At 40.4% G+C, this 17,848-nt stretch overlaps 1 protein-coding gene across 1 annotated transcript in view; it reads left to right on the top strand.

Moving 5' to 3' along the window:
* The window catches only part of prkcaa (protein kinase C, alpha, a), a 149,460-nt gene that overhangs the window by 54,552 nt on the left and 77,060 nt on the right, over window positions 1-17,848 (top strand). Inside the window, exon 3 of the mRNA XM_086211090.1 lies at window positions 2,337-2,419. Within this exon, the coding sequence (XP_086067216.1) occupies window positions 2,337-2,419 (83 nt within the window). The remainder of the gene's footprint in view (window positions 1-2,336; window positions 2,420-17,848) is intronic.

Genomic DNA, 17,848 nt, shown 5'->3' with positions numbered 1-17,848 from the left:
GTGTTGAATTTGCGTGTTCCCCTCATCCTGGCTTTTGCTCAGAGACCAAAAATATTGGAGTTTGGTGGTTTTGAGGTTCTAAATTACCCATGAGTGTGAATCGTTGTCTGTCTCTTTATATGTCAGCCCTCTCACCCCGCCCTTACTGGATGCGAAAACTCATTATCTTCGCAGCGAGGTCGTTGGATGTTCAACAATGCTAACTTATTTCCGGGTTGTAGGAATAATTCACGCCGCTCATTGATTGCTGCTGTGGAGAACAGACATTTACCAGATTTAAAAACGAGCGCTCTACACAGAAAATCAAACTTTACCAGCAGAAACCAGGTCAAACCACTGTCACATCCTATTGCCCTTTTGATGAGGTTTTCAGGGGAAACGGGTCAACACGTACTCATCTGAAGTCACTGGGTCATTGAGACGGATGACCTGTCTAGCTTTGTGGGTTGGTGCAAGTGAGTTATGAACCATGGTTTCATGTTGGTAATTGACTGTACTGACCGATAGTTCCTCTGAGGCTTGACCGAAGGGTTGACTTGTGGTGGTGTGATATGTTTGTGTGTGGAGGCCGTATTGATTTGCTATCATTTATCACATATGAACGCCGCCCTGTTGGCAAAAGAGCAAACTTTCTGTATTGGTTGCGTGAAGTATATTTATAGATAAAACATGTAGATGCAAGCACAGGGTACTAATGTTTTTAAAGTCCTGACTATAATATCGATAGTGGACAAGCTTTCAAATCTGCACTGGGATTTTACAACTATTACTACAATGTTTTCACTCCCAATGGTGAGTCTGTGTGAATATTTACAACTGCAGGCACGAAGGAAAGAAAAACTTGCGTGTCATTATGTCCTGCCAAGTTCTCCAAAAGTGTCAGATATTCAGATTTATCTTTCTCAAGCCAGTACCAAACAGCCCTGCAGTGCATTCAATTATTGATTATTGGATGAGTTTATTGACAGAAAATTAATCTATTAGAATGAATTATTTGAATCCAGTAAATACATTTGTTGGCAACAGACAATAAATGCTCAGGAATTCTTGTTTTTTTTTCATTCAATATTTTGGAGTTTTCTTCAGTCAAAATAAAATTACACTGGGAAATTTTTGACATCTTGTACTTTTAAAAATGATTGATAGAAAAATCCATTATGAAAATCCCTGCTGAATAAATATGCATCTTACAGCCTGTAAAATATATTTTACGAATGAAACTATATGAAAATATGGCTGCATATAAATGTTTTGCTCAAGAAAAAAGGATAGTTTGCTTTTAAGAACAGAATAATAATTGTATTATTATATGTACTCAGTGTGTCTCAAAGCAAAACCTGCTCACATCACGACTCTTCATACTCAGTTTTTGTTTTGGTGGCGCGGTTTAGATTTTACACGTTGGAAACACCAGTGGAGACGAGTGCAAGAGGTGACGAGAGATACATGTCCTAAACACTTTGCTCCACAGCTGAAGGAATTGCAAAATGGTGGAATTGAAACTGAAGCAAGCGCTGTAAAAATGCATCACACAGATGGAACACATCCCACTAATGGAGTCTACTCAGGGTTACTCAGTGCTAAGTGGAGGCTATAGAAAACCACCATTTCAGATGCTCTCATCTCATGCAGCAAGTGTTGCCCTTGAAAACATTAAGGCCTGGGAAGAAAGGGAGGAGGCACTCGTCTAATAAATGGAGAAAGGAGCAGATATATGTCAACACTCATCCATTGCAAACAAGCTGGGCAAGGACAGAACAGTGAGAATAAACAAATATCTGCAATATTTTATGTCTGCTAGCTCACACAGTTCCCTGGCGCCTTCTTCCAGTCTTGATTCGGCGGCTGCAGAGCGCTGAGCGACCTCGCGTTTTAACCGTTAGACCAAAACTGTGTGCTCTGACAGTTTGTAGGCGCAGATATCTTCAAGTGTGTAGGCCTAGATGGGCACTGTGAGGATACATTCACAGCAGTTGTGTCTTTTTTTTTAATTGTGCGTGAATGTGTCTGCGTTTGAGTGTGCTTGGGGTTGCACGTGCATGCTGAAGTGTGAGTGCATGTGTGCGTGTGAAATCATGTCAGTGAGGAGGTGGCACTGTACTGCGCAATAAGAGCAGTCAGCCTGCAGGCAGGACCGGCCATCTGGACACGTGATAAGGAGCCTCGCCTGGACATCACTCATGTTTTCAATCCTGACAGCGTTCTGAGAGTCTGTCTGCAAACACTGATACACTGTAATTTAACCATCTCTCTCTTTTGTTGTCTCTCTCTTTCCCCATCTGTCTGTGTGTTTCTCTCTCCCTCCTCTGTCATCTTATCTCGTCTCCTCTATGCAGTTTGCTGTTTTGTGGTCCACAAGAGGTGCCATGAATTTGTCACATTCTCCTGCCCAGGGGCCGATAAGGGGCCTGACACAGATGTAAGTAACCAAAGCCCGACTGTTGACATGCATTTACCAGTCAGAGGTTACTGTCATTACACTAAAATACATGCAGTGTCATCAGAACACTGATCAGCCAGGCCCCAGCTCTCCTCTGAAATGAAGAACTGAATCCTGTTCTCCTTCAGTATATTTCAAGCCTCCAGGTTGCTCTTATTTGTACGTTGTTGTTTTGAACTCTAGACATTTGAAATAACAATATAACAACTACGTAAAAAAGCTTTCCATTAATTGTGCGAGGCGGAGAGGGGGGTGCAGCAAATCCTTATTTTATTTCCTTTGATTGCATTATAAAGACACAAAATAACCTGCATAAATCTATAATACTAGAAAGGAAAGAAAATTACTTCAGAAATGTAAACCATGGATAAAATGTATGATATGAAGAAACAAATTTCCTCCCATCACTACAGGAACATCCATGACATCAAAGTTGACTTTTAAAAACGAGGGATGCATTTTCCTTATGTAACACAGACTTGATACTTTGACAATGTTGCTTGTTTCAGAGATGGCTAATAATGCTAATTTATTCATTTGTTCTTACAATAATCCAATGAAATGTCAGCAGCCCTTTTTAATGTTTGCAGCACAATTGCCAAATTGCTGTCACCGGTGTTTTCTAAAGTCGCCATGTAATGACGATGACTCCCGTCTGTGCGGTCAATGCTGTTCTTCACGTGTTTAGTCATCAGTGCTTCTGTGAATATTTGGCGCGCGCGCACACACACACACACACACACACACACACACACACACACACACACACACACACACACGCACATTCATATAGAGCATGCTAGACCAACATAGACAGATATTTCAACCATGATTGTTTTGAAACTACATGCAGAGAATATCCCATCTTCATAAATACTATTTCTTTTGAATCAAAATGAATATGATGAAGTACCAAGATGGACTTTTATGAGTCCATTTGGCTCGTCAGTATTTCACAAACAGCTAATTGAGTCCCTCATAAAAGAAAAAGAAAAAAGTTCAAACATGGATAGAGAAGTGTTCTTAACTTTCAGTTCGGTCATATCTGTTCCAAGACGGCCATTTAAATGTAGAGTTTAGTAGACTCATACTTTGATCGCAGCAGCACCAGGTGGCTAATTCAATCCGTTCATTACCAATGTTCCAGTAACTTGCTGGGTGCCATCTTTAGGAACAGTGATTTAAGGTGTCATCACTCCTGCTTTGTTCAGTCCAGTTGAATTGAAGTCCAGTTTTCCCCCTGGGAACTGACTCAGGGATCGCTTTGGGCAGGTGTAGACCAGATGAACAAGACTGGGACCTTGGAGGTGGTCTTAGTCCAGTCAAACTCTGATGATGGTTTCTTTGTGATATGAAAATGATTCGAGCACGAGTTTGTACTCTGAATTAAAAAAAAAAAAACCTTTGAAAAAACAGGTTGATTTCAAATTCTCGGTGACCCTTCCTGCAGTTCAGGGGATTAACTCAAAATAATAATTAATTTATTCAGTGGGACTGAGTTGAGACCAGAGTGGACTGGCAGGTCTTTCTACTTTCTACATGCCAGCCAGGTCACTGTTGGATGGAATAGATCTCCTGCATGAAGCAGCACGGATGCGCTTGGCCTGTGTAGTCAGTACAGCAGCCGCAGTTGATCATAATGAACATGTGCTTGCATGCCTGCTGTATTTTGGCCATCACTCTGTCATTAGTAGTACCATACCTCAGAGACAGATGGGAAATGTAGGAATGGTTGCCAAAACCAACACACCCACATCTGCCTCGGCCAGGTTGAGGAAACTCAAGGTAGTGACAGATGGTTGCCTGCAACTGTTTGAATTAATATGACAACACTGGCCAGAAAAATAATACCTAATATACTGTAGACCACAGTGGAGTAGAAACGCTTAAAGGTTAAAGGAAAATGCTGGCTTTTTTTTGGAGAAATGTTCTTATTTTCTATCCCCCATAGAGTCAGACAAAAAAATTAAGTTATCTTTTCTCTTCTGTGTGAGCATTATGGAACCGAGACCCACAGAAACCAGATGACTACCAGTTAGCTTAGCTCAGTTAAGGGTACTGGGGGGGGTCCACTGATTTCCAGATCTGCCTTTGCCTGCATTAATAAAACTATTCCTACCATAAGATAATACAATTACAGATGTACCAGATAGTGTAATTTTAGAAAAACATACAAAGTCAGAATTACTTTCCTTACTGGGTGCAGTGATTTGATGCAGCACCTTGAAATTTCAGCTAACAAAAAAAATATTTGTTGATGACTAATAGAACGAATGCTACGACAAACCATGGCTGACTTGGCAAGAGAGAATGAGAATCAATACTTTTGGGAAATAAAAGATTCGGAACCTAATCTATTTGATGACTTTTTACTGAGGTATGCGTATTCTTTCCACCCACTGACATTCATTATGCTAAGCTAACAAGCGATAAGTTTATGTGGGTATGTGGGCAGGAGAGAAGGGGATCTTTCTTCTTGTCTGGCTCTGGGGAGGACGACAAATAAGCGTATTTTTATCAGAAGTTTCCCTTAAACCTTTTTTTAGTGAATTAATTCTTCAGAAACTTCATGCATGTTATTGTTGTGCAATATAAGAAATGAAATCTGAGCTAAAAAGAATGAAAGTTTTTGTGTCATGATTAGCATAAAGGCTGCTTCTCATCTGGTCTATCAAAATAACTTGAGACGCTCGATAAATATCAGCTCTTGCATGACAAGCTTAATGAGACCTCTTTGTCGGCTGCTTGTAGCAACTACGTGCCTTCAACCACTGCCTGCCCGCCCGCCTGCTCCCGAAGTGTGAAACGCCATTTACATGCCTGCTCGCTTGCTTGCCATGCATAACCTCTCAGTGTTACAGCAGCCCAGCTTGGCCTCTGTAACTGGAGATATGTCAGTGTGTCATTTAAGACCGTCAAGCCAGACTCTTTAAATAGAGCACGCCAAGGATGACACGGAAGCCGTAAATGCAGAAAATACTCTGAGCGGGGCCAGTTCCTGATGCGAGCAGGTTCTAGGATCTCTGAGAGAACATAAGCTTCATTGTTAACTGGACTGAGTATTTACAATGACCTGAAATGACTCTTGTCATTTGCGCAGCACTGAAACGAAGCTTTTTATCCCTCAATATTCCTCTTTGATTCATTATGTGGTTGGTTTGTACTTTGCACTAAATGTTATTTAATTTCTATCAAAAGCCAATGATAATATTCCTTTCAGAAGTCTCATAAATCAGCTTGTTTACTTTACACTCTCGCAGACTATTATTTCGCTTGAATGCTATTTCTCACTCAGATATAAAGTCATCTTGTGTAATTATTTAATACAGTCTGATGGCTGTGGCCAACAGAAAAGGAGCTGATATGTAATAATCTGTCAGACTGGAGGCTCGACAGGAACCATTTGGGTGTTTTATCATTCATTCTCTTTAGTTTCTATCTTTGTAATAGTGCCATAAGTTAAATCTTTGTCTCAAGAGGAGGCACGGACACATTTTCTTTTGCCATATTTGAAATATTTGATTTCTCCTTTTAATATATGTTTCTGTGCACTTAGCAGTATTGTTGCTAGGGGCAACCACACATATTACATGGCACTCTGCCTCCCAGGCATGCTGTCCAGGAAGGCAATAACTCGTGTGGCAGGCAGATATCCTGAGGATCTGCAGAATCTCAGCTACCTGCATTTTCTGAGTCATGTCCGCACTTTATAACTCTTCATGAAGATAAACAAAGCACGCAAACACAAATGTTACTAAATGGTTTTAGAAGCAAATTGTTTGGATCCTCGGCAAGATTAGAATGAATGCACTCTCGTATCAATGCCACAGGGCCTTGTTGCGAAGGCGGGGCAGCTGCTGCACGTATGCACATTGTTACACATGAAAATGACTTTCTATTATGTACAAAAGCTTTGTGTCGGATTGTGTCATAAAATAATTTCATTGCCGTTATGGATTCATCTGCCAGTGTGACAGTAATGGTAGTAGACACCAAAGGCTTTGTGCCTTACTGCCTCTTATGAGAAATGTTGCATTATTGTTAAAACTGTTTTGAAAATGTCATTAACCGGGTGAAGTTACAGGTGCAATGAATAATTCACAAGTATAAAATGACTATAGCTATTGTGTCTTTTGACTCATTTGCACATGAGCATGAGGAACTCATTAACACCGCACTCCTCTAGGCATGCCAGGGAACGTGGAGTGTATTCAGTCTCTACCATTTAGTTTTACACTCTACCAAATAGGGTGATTTAATCACAAGGCAGGATGTCACTGTGTGGTGAAGGCAAACATATTTGTTTGTAAAATTAAAGTTAAATAAGAATTAAACAAGGCTCTTTTAATGCATTAGATCATTTTTTTGGGACCCAAATGAAAGAAATTGTGATTTATGAACACATATTTCCACCTCCCAGAGATTTTTATTTTACAATGGTTTATTTAGGCATCCTGCAGTTACTGAGCAACATCATCCTTTACTCGGAGTTGTTTTTCTGTCCACCTGGTGAATGCGGTACCAAAAGGTGTTCTTCTGTAGCTCCGGATCAGCAGACTACCGCGCTAGTAGGATTTGTAGTAAAACAACTGATTGTGACCACAGAACTGTCACAGAGAGGAATGTGAGCATGGCGTAGCACGCAGATGTCCACTGTGACATCATTCATGCATGTGATTAATCTCATTGCCATTAATCTGACAGAGTCAGGTAAAAAGAGATGAAGGGATTTCAGAATAACAGAGGGATGGTTAATTGTTACATCATCGTTTTCATTCTTTTTGAAAACCCTGTTTGGGTGACATTTTTGGGGGGGAGGGGGGCAGTCTTTACCATAATAAGATGTTTTCTGAGGTCTGTAAAATCTGATGTCATTGTAGCACAACAAGATATAGATTAAGATGGAGTTTTTCCACACAATTAACTGTTAACAAATACTGCACCTCCTGCAATCTGAAAAATTGAAAATGGCATGAGGCCATATTACGATTACATTTCTATTAATTGTGCAGCCCTGTTTAAGAATAATCACTAAATCTGCATGATGAAACTACATTTGAAATCATTAGAGCAAACCCTGGTAAGCTCATTACTTGTAGCAACTGGGGATAGAATCCCTTGTAAGCACATTCCATGCTTGTGTCAATTAATCCGATTGAGGTAATTGATTTAACAAAATGTTTCATTTGACTGCCAGGTGTAACGTTACTCGCAGCTCTAGTGAACGCAGTGCTTTACAGGACAAGACCATCAATAATGCAGCGGCTTCCCGTTTCACTACAGGGGCTCGGCAGATGAAACTGAGAGGTTTGATGTGCTTGCATTTGCGTGGCTGCTGCATCATTGATGTCCACTTAACCAGTGCAGCACATATGACCACAGGCAGGCTGCAAGTCTTTTGCACAGATTCCCCCTCTGCTTAGACACTCACACACACGCACGCGCGCATACACGCTCAGACATTCACCCTGAACCCCTCAGGGCTGTTCAGTGCACTGATAGCCTTGCCAGGGTAACAGAGTTAAGCAGAACCATGCCCTTTCTGTCTCCTCTGTTTGGAAACAGCCAGAACTGACCGGAGGGTGACATGGCAGCTTGGCTCAGCTCAAAAAAAAGAAAAAAGAAAGCGCTCTAATATCATCTCTAAATCACTCTGTTAAATAGATGCAGTTTTTAGGTGTAAGCATGGCTTTGGTTTATCTAAGAGAATTCTAATGAGGCAAATATGAGTGATCTAATATTTAAAAGAGCAAATCACACAGGAGGAAATGATTTGAACACAAACCAGCAGGTCTGGGAAATCAGTGTCCTGGTGACTATGGCTCAGAATGGACGCAGTCTCATTACAAGGACTCTGCTTGGGAATTGAAAACAAGATTAAACTAGAGTGGAGCTAAATTACATCATGTGTGCCACAGGCATCGTGGGTTGTCACAGGCAATGGAGCATTTCATCTGTATTTTTAGTCCATTTCCCTCAAGCAAAGGTGTTGGCCTTTTTTTTTTCTTCTTTTTTTTTTAAATAAGGCTGTTCTGGTGCAGAATCTGGAAGCTATTTCACCAATCAGGTGGCAACTGGTGCAAAGATCCATAGGGAATCCAATTAAACACCTCTTCAGACTAGCAGATGTCCAACTAGTGATGAGTAGCTTTAACGTGACAGGTGTGGAGAAACTCAACAGGGAAAAAGGAACCAAGTCCAGACTTCTCAAGGCAAGCCAGAAAACAGTTCTGATATATAGTGAAACTATAGCGCAGCACTTTTACATATGGGCACACCACAGACGGTCGTCGCTTTCACACCTCTACTTTGGTAGATGCAGTTCAGGGGAGAAACTGCTCAAATTTGCATTTGTAAAAAAAAAAAAAAATTGGCTCTGTTTCATTTACATTGTCATTTTCTCACATACACCAAATGTAAACAAACAGCACATGGTCAGAATAGAGAGGCCGCTGAAATTCCACATTCACGCCTTTGATGACATTGCATGTGCAACGTGGTCTTGTTTTGTTCTCCATGCAGCTTTAAACCTCAGGGACACGTTTTAGTTGGAGCTTTTTACCTTTTCTGCCACATTTCTATGGTAGTTATGTAATTGACCAGCTCATCTTCCACTCCCCAAAGTCTTGCAGTTCCATCTTTCCATCTCCTTTCCCATTGTGTTATTTAAAACTGTCCTGCTACAGCAAAGTCGACTTTCCCTTATTCTTGTTCATGCACTTGTAGTGCAAGTTAAAAAAAAAAAAAGAAAACCTCCTCAGCCCTTCCTCCTGGCTCCTTGGCCTTGGCCAAGTTAGCTACTTCCAGTTAGCCCTCTGCTTACTCGAAAATAGATAGCTAATTTAATCGTGTGGCTCTGTTATAAGCCTAAATTGATCAAATTTTGATAGTGAAAGTCATTTCTTGAGTGTTGTGTGACACCCTAAACAAATTTTGCACTGTTTTACACCTACAACAGTATCAATGGAGTAAATTTGATAACAAAACTTGTCCAAACCAAAAAAAATTATCCAAATCGAAGAGCAGAAATACTGACAGGGCCAAAGGAGGTTAACAGAAACAAGGAGGTTACCATGACCACGATGGCACAAGGAACATAGATGAACTGACCAATCACGTGATGGCGCGTAGACAAACAGTAGGAAAATTAAACTAGGACAAAAAGTAAACACAGCATGTAACTCATAGGCAGACCTACAAAATAAAACAGGAAGTAACAAGAGTCCAGCACGAAAAAGGAAACAAGAAGTTATTTGCTTGCCACTAGGAATACCTTCACTGTCACAAAAAAAATACTGTAGATATATGATCAACATCGGTGTGTGTTTCCTCTATCTGATGCAGTACAAAAGCTATTTAAATATCTTAAAAAGCTGCTCTTTCCCTTGTAGACTCAGATATAACAGAAAATGAATGTTGTAGCTTAATCAGTCTGTAAAATTCAAAATGACAAGATAAAATTCTTGTCATCCCATCCATCCATTGTCTTCCACTTATTCCTATTAAGGGTCATGAGGGGTGGAGCCTATCCCAGGATCTACGGGCAGGTCAGCAGTCCATCTCAGGGCCAACATAGAGAGACAGACAACCATTCACACTCACAGTCACACCTACGGTCAATTTAGAGTATCAATCAGCCTCGTCCTCTCTTGATGTCTTTGGACTGTGGGAGGAAGCTGGAGTACCAGAGAGAACCCACACAGGAACAGGGAGAACATGGAGACTCCACACAGAAAGATCCTGTGTCCTAGCCGGGACTCGAACCCAGAACCTTCTTGCTGTGAGGCGACAGTGCTGACCACTGCACCACCGTGTATTATGGGTATTGAAGTGCATCTCAAAGCATTTAGCCTCTAAGTTATTCTATGCACTTAAAATCTATAATCAACTCACAGCTGAAATGTGCCATCATTGTTTAACTCAGTGTTTTATTGTTTTACATGTAATATTAACTCAAATGTTTCATGAGTTACTACTTTATGAATCCTTATAAAGTAATCATAAAGTTACTGACCTGTTGTTGAAATAGCTACATGATTCTTTTTTAAAATGATGTTCCCACAATTTTCTCTTTTTCTTCTTATTGTTTTGGTTCTAGGTGACGAACTAGAATAACAAGCATGTTTTGTGCTGGAGTTTTATCGGGACTTGTTTTACAGCAGTCAAATCTTGTTGCGATGATCTTTATCCGTGAGATGTGATAGTCTCTGTATCAGTGTCCGCAGAAGCTTTTAGCTCCTCCGCAAGCTTTGGCACAAAGCGAGCTTCTTTGGAAGCACAGTCACAATGAAACCCGATGCTACATATTTGTGTATTGATTTTATTTTGGTGTGGGAGAAGTGACATGTCGTGCAAAGCCATATTTGGGGGGGGGGGGGTACAGTTGAAGCGCAATCAGATCATCATCGACTCTTAACACATAATATAATGCTGTAATATATATAATGCCTGATAGGATTTACTTGATAGTTGGCAACTAGAGCAGCAGCCTGCAGAGGGAAGTGTGGCCTCTGTCACCAGGCTTTATTAATCAAACAGTAGATATGTTTCCCCCTGTCGGATTTTTTTTTTTTTAGAAATAATGCCGTGATGTCACTCTCTTCACCCTGGTGGTAGATTAAAACCAAGACCTAAAAATCAGGAAAGGACTGGACAGTAAAATGAGAGGGAAGGAGCTGAAAATAGAAAAGAAGTGGTGCAACAATTTGACAGACAGGTGGAGTTGAGGAGATGAGGTCATTACATCATTCCCGTATAGATGACAACCGAACAGTGATCTGGTCTCAAATGTGACGATTCGACGCGGAACACTTCCTTAATGGGCTGTCAGAAATTATGTATGGCTTTTTTTTCCCTGTCTGATATTAGAAGAATAATGTCTAGCTGCAGCCCTGGAGGAGAGACAAACAGAAGGGCCGTGTAAAACGGAGCGCAGATAAGGCAACATTAAACTGCAGAACTGCCAAGTCATGAGCAGGATTGGATTTTAAGACCTATTTGCTATAATGCATCGCTCCAGCTTCCAATGTTTGAAAATTGTTTGAGAAATCCTTTGACTGATGCACAACAAAATGAGCTGTGATGAAGATTCAGTCAGCATCTGAATACAAAGATAACTAATTTATGAGAGAGCATCTTCCAGGAAGACCGAGGCAAAAGACCAGTTGGCTGTTCCCTGTAACGAAGTTTCTCTCTCTCACATTGTTCACCACGGGGACGTTTGTTGCCGATGCCTCACAGTCCTCTCAGTCTGATTGGACAGAGGATCGTAAGCTTTCTCATCTCGGAGCCCAAAGGAATTAAGTGTCCTGTGATGACACGGGCTAATATAAACAATCGTAGATGAGCAGCGGTGACGCCAAAATCCTCTCAATACCAGTGCTTGTAACTGAAAGTATTGTGTAACAGATGCTCACATTTTGAATAAATTTATTCAATGGGATGTTGATTATTAATAAATATCATTATAAAACATATCAAACCGAATTCTAAAAATATGACACTGTATATTTTGTGAGTATAATTAGGGCCTGAGCCTGAAGGTACTTCAGGCGAAGACCCTGTTATGTTTGCTCGTTTACGTTTGTGTTTCCAGTTACAGTATTGTTTCTTTCTAAGTCTGCAGCGATGTCACATAGCGTTAATGCTAAATAGCAAATGTAAATGTCAGGATTGTATAAACTGGTTCTTATGTAGATAGTACCGCCATCTGTAAATATCAGCTATCAGCCAAATCTGTTGTCAAATATTGGCACATCAGATATTGGTAAAAAAATTTCAATACCGCGCCTCCCTGCATTGGGGTCTCTCGATGGAAATAACTCATAAAATCTTTTGTCAGGCTGCAGGAGCAGTCGGGCCCCGGCAGATGAGAATAGATGTTGTTCAGACTTCCCATGCTCCACCACAGATAAAAAAACAAAAACAAGCCCAAGAGCGGTTATTATTCTGTCTGGCTGATGTTTATAGAGTCAGAATATGGATCTCAACAGGTCCCTTGAACGGAATATCCCCAGAGATTTACTCATCATCGACCGGTTTTTATTACAAGGTGGGACGATAGTACGATATTATGCCTCTTTTGTTCTCAATGTTTTGACTTTCATTTGTGAAAAAGTGCTTTTACTCTGCAGACGAAGTTAGCAGTGGGTCTCAAATGATAGCCATATTTGTTTGCTATTGTTAAATACTATTAATTTGTATTTATAAACAATATTTGATGCGATACTTTTTGAATACATTTGAAATTTCACACACGTACACACACACACGCATGCACGCTAAAATTAAAACTTAATGTACCCAGTCAGGCTTTTTGAGTCTACTTCTGACATAAAATCAGATCATTTTTTTCCACTAACTCTGAAATCGCGTAATGTCACACAATCTTTTGGGAATTTTTTTTCCTCCTTTCAACAAACTTTTTGAAATTACGGAATTAAACTGGATGACTGATACAATCGAAGGTGATGTTGTGTCGGTATACCTCTGAAGTATATGATTAGAGTTGACAGGTGGATGATGTGATAGTGGACGGTGGCCGGTCCCCTGGGCTGCCCGCTGATGGTATTTATACGCTCTGGGATCCTAATGAACACTAACAGATCTTGAGTCTCTCCTGCTAATGGTCTGTGACGTGCCTGTCTGAAAGGAGGTTTGATCAAGGCATTGCTGGAGGGTGACGCAGAGGGGTGTAAGTGCTTACATGCACTCAAATGTGTGTGTGTGAGTGTGTGTGCGTGAGAGCGAGAGTGAGAGGTGGTAGTCGGGTGGGTTCTCTGGGAACTGCTGAATCACTTCCTGGTGAGATGCTTCCCATTTGAGTTAAAGTAAATCAGGGTTGTTGTGGTAGAACCATCCATGGCTACAGCTAAATTTCTCCTGTGATTTCATCCTCTTTACCGTTACACAGCTGGGCATGTGTTGTTGTTTTTTTTAAATTGTTCAGACATTCACAAAATGGGCAACATTGATTAAAAGCAAGTCTAAAACTACCTGCATGAATCTCTCAGGTGACCTTGCATTTAAGCCTGGCACAACAACACATATTACTGGGCGATACATTGTTTGAGAAGCTAATGCGATAAATAATGTTATTGTCATTTTATGAGCATTTTATGCCCCTGGCATGGTAGCATAATAATACAAAACTTAAAAGGGTGATTAACTTTCAGTTGTTACAAATCTTCAGGCTCAGACTTTAGAATTAGAATATGGAGAATCTGAAAACCTGAATAAATAACACAAGCCTTTGTTCAGCCCTGATGCAAATAGAAGGAGAATAAAAGTTGGAAGAAGGGGGTTTATGTTATTAAGTTGTTCATCAGTGTTTAAATATGTTGCACGACTCTGTATTGGATTGTGTTAAATATCTCATTGCTACTTGGTGACTCTTCCTCTCTGTCAACATGAGTCACGCAAGTGAAATTGATTCAAATATCTCAACAAACATCAGATAGGTTGCGGTGACATCTATTGAGCACCTTCCTGTCTACCTCCAGGTAAATCGTAATTATTTGACGAGCTTAAAATTCACTCAGTCTAGTTTTTCCATTTCTATCATTAGACTCCCATCAGCGTCAGTGATTTGTGCTAATCTGCGAAGGTTAGCGTGCCACCGTGCTAAACTAAGATGCTAAACCTGGTAAACGGTCTTCTGCTCTGATGCTTAAAACATCAGCATGTCAGCAAGGTTATCGATCACACGTTACCATCTCCAGAGAGCCAATAGACAGATGATAGATTCTTATCAAAATAAATCAATAAAGATCTTTATTATGACTTTTATTCCACAATCAGAGTCCACCAAAAAATGTAACTCTGCATGCATAACTGAAGGACCCGCAGCCACTCCCAGTGTGTAAGAATAATCACATATAGGAGATTATGAAGCCAAACCCTGATTTCAGCTGACTAAGCAGATTTCCAACGTTGTTAGTGGATCACTTTTATTTCTGCTGTGCTGCAGTGTATTGATGTGTCATTTCTTAATATTTACTCAGAAAAAAAAACCTCAGACAAAGCGATTATCTGTGCAGGCCTGATGGTGACCATCTTGATTTTATTATGACAACGCAGACAGAAGCTATTGAGTTATTACTGTCATCCATAGTTCTTTGAGTAACTTCACTTTTATGTATGATATTTTGTGTTTAGCTGATTTGAAATAAATAATATAAAAACACCGGGGAGAAACCAACTTGTGCTGATTTTCTTTTGGTTGACTTAGATCTTGACAATGCTGTTTGTCAGTAATACATCACTTCCTTCGCTTTGTATCATTTTTGCATCGTGTTGTGCAATCGTAGGTTAAACTGTGAGTAAGTTAAATTTGTCCAACTTTGCCTTTTCATTTGCACACTTTGCAGTGAGATAATAAACCTTATCTGGAGCCTCTCTCAGTTTTGTTATAGCTTTTCACTTTGAGTATATTTCAGTGTTTCGGGAGCAGGGTCGTTTTTTGCTGGTTTCAGACCTGTCAGAATCCAAGAGAATCCTGCTAGAGCTGCCATTTCACACTATCGTTCAGGAAATAACAGGCCAAGGAGAGCCAGAAATAAAGCTTTAAAATCCAGTGAAGTCACAGTTTGCACTTCAGTGGTTCTGTTCACAGTTGAGTCTCTGTTTGACAAGAAGAACCTCACACCACCCCAAGAACTCTGGACCAGTTCTTATATAACAGTTGTTGCTTATTCCTCTGAATACCTAGAAAATGTACATGCCACTAAATAACAATAGATCATCTGAAGTTGCCGAGGTGATGATGACAGGTTGAAGGAAACGTAAAAGCAAGACTCCTCTTCATCGTTGTCATCGTCGTCGTCATCGTCATCGTCATCGTCATCACATGAACGTCTCTGTAGTAGAGACATCCACGGTTCACTCCACTGGGCCCTTTAATGCTCCATCATATCTCTGTTTGTTCACTATGATGGGAAGCTAATCAGAAGCCCTGTCACTTTGACCCCCTCCCCCCCCGCACACACACACACACACACACACACACACACACACACACACACACACACACACACACACACACACACACACACACACACATTCCACCAGACCCTCTGAGGATTGTTTACAGTAAATAACTGGTGGGGCCATTTTTTTTCTTCCCAACAATTTGGAGTTTTACTAATGGCCAGCGCATGGGAGAGTACTTGACCCTGAATTAACTGAGATCCTGGAGGACGGGAGTTGGTCCTAACCAACGCCCGCCGGCACTATGCACAACATATCCATCCCCACCAGACTTGACACAAGTATTAATGTTTCAGCATATTTATTAATGAAGTAAGCTCTATTTAAGGTCAGGTTATATTAGTATGTACTGCAGGGGTTATTACACTATATTCTAAATATTCTTGCTTCAATTTTATGATTGCTATGTTTAAGTTTAGGTTGGTGGAGTCTAACTGGTGCCTCTCCTTAAAGCAAACTAATATTTATATTGGTAGTCAATAAAAGTTAAGGTTTAGTGTATTTTAGAGCTGGTTGAACTGAAATAATCTAACTTTCCTGCAAAGAAATACTTGAAATAGAAGCCAGGAATGGTTTAAGGTCTAAACTTGACCTCACACGAAACAGTGAGACCTGAAGCTGAACCAGCAGCACGTCTGAAGCTCAAAGCCCAGAAATAGACCGATGACAGTTAGAGATACATCATCCTGCTCCTTTATCGTATGAAAATAGCTTGAGGTTTACCTGCATTGCTACAGACCAAGAAGAAACACTTGCAGAGCTCTTACCACGCTAAGAGCAGATGAACGGTATCATGAGAGGGACACCGTTGTTCATCTTACTCTGTTTCTAACAGGTTGATAGTTGCATAAACAGTCCTGAAATATGCTAGTTGCTTTTAACTGGAAGTGGATTCTGTCGACTTCAACTGCATATTTTATCCATCAGCGCTGTTTTTCTGTTCTTCACAGAAAATGCGTCTTTGTTAAATCACGAGAACAGAATTTGTGTTCAACCTGCATTAATCCACATAGGGGATGTGGCATTTCAAGGATTTTGAATTTGTTTATAATAATAATTTTAGGCTGCCTGCTCTGTTTCTACTTCTCTGTAATGTAACACATCGATAAAATCATTGCTTAAAATATTCCCATCCCCCAAACTATAATTGTATGCCTCCAAAAACATTCTGTTTTATTTAGCTAATCAAATTAATGACGTCCTTTCAATAGAGAATCTTGTGGTGAAGTGGTAGTCTCACAGCACCCGAGGAAAAGCGTGACACAAATGTGTGACACTGTGGCAACAAAAATATGCACTTGACCTCATGAATTTCCTGCATTAATGATCATTAGCTGCTTGTTTTCCCTCAATAAGTAATTTCCTGAAACATTATTCTCTCTCAGTCGGACTTCAGTGTGAATTGGTGTACTTTACATTTTGTATGTAGAGATGATTTTTTTTTGGTTTGTCTTCGGTACAAAGAGAAGACTTGTCTCTTCTTCCGCCCTGTCCTCTCGAGGGTCTTTTTACACAGATACCCTTTCACAGAAAACACTCCAGTGTGTTTGCTGCATTTCTGAAGTTTGGCAGTGCTAAAGAACAAGGCTAAAAGAGCCAGTGTAGCTATTTGTCCAGGCCATAATCAAATCCCCCGAAGACAAACACAACACACACAGCTGTGGACTGTAAACTGATTGCATGGACAAAGTAAACTCTTAAGAAGTTTTGCAAGTATAAAAATCCCATGGAAGGAAAAGTTGAACATTGCTGTCAGCTGCTTCATTAAAGTGACAAAAACCTTGCTAAGACTTTGGGAACATTTTGGAACACACCTTGTGAAGTTGTTTTAATTTTTAATCACCTGACAGATGGCCCATGTCTGTTAAACTAATTTATTCTGGCTTTTGGCATTTGCAACATGACCAAATCAACCTCGTCTTTTTTTTTTTTTTTTTAAATCAATTTTGGCTGTGCTGAAGAAAAGGAGAGTAGATGTCTTCCATCGTGTCAGCTGTGACAGAGCTCTCTGTCCTCCCCCGACCCGATGGATCTCACTCTCAGCGTGTGTGAATGGCTATGCTAATGAGCTACGTCTGCAACTGAACACATCTCTTCAGTGTCTATGTTTGTGTGCGTGTGTGTGTGTGTGTGTGTGTGTGTGTGCCATAATAACTGGGAGCCCCAGGGGTCTCCAGCTGTCTAAAACAAGCAGGAGAGTTCGTAGGAAGGGCTCTAAGGTTACGTCCGTCTCATGTTGTGCTTGTCTCATAATAGTTTAATTAATTTAAAGCCCTCAGATGAAGTGATACTATGTGTTCACTTCAGTTCAGATTTGAAAGAGCCTGTGATTTGATCAAGGCGTTTATACTGGATTGATTCTTAATGGAGTATTATAAATACCTTGGCTTGCAGACATCTGACAACATCATTGCAAAGACA

This window comes from Aulostomus chinensis, chromosome 8 (genome assembly GCF_037954235.1).
Source record: "Aulostomus chinensis isolate RoL2024-O1b breed Wild chromosome 8, RoL_Achi_v1.0, whole genome shotgun sequence".
In the NCBI taxonomy this organism is placed as follows: Eukaryota; Metazoa; Chordata; class Actinopteri; order Syngnathiformes; family Aulostomidae; genus Aulostomus; species Aulostomus chinensis.
This window is presented reverse-complemented; position numbering and strand designations above follow the sequence as displayed.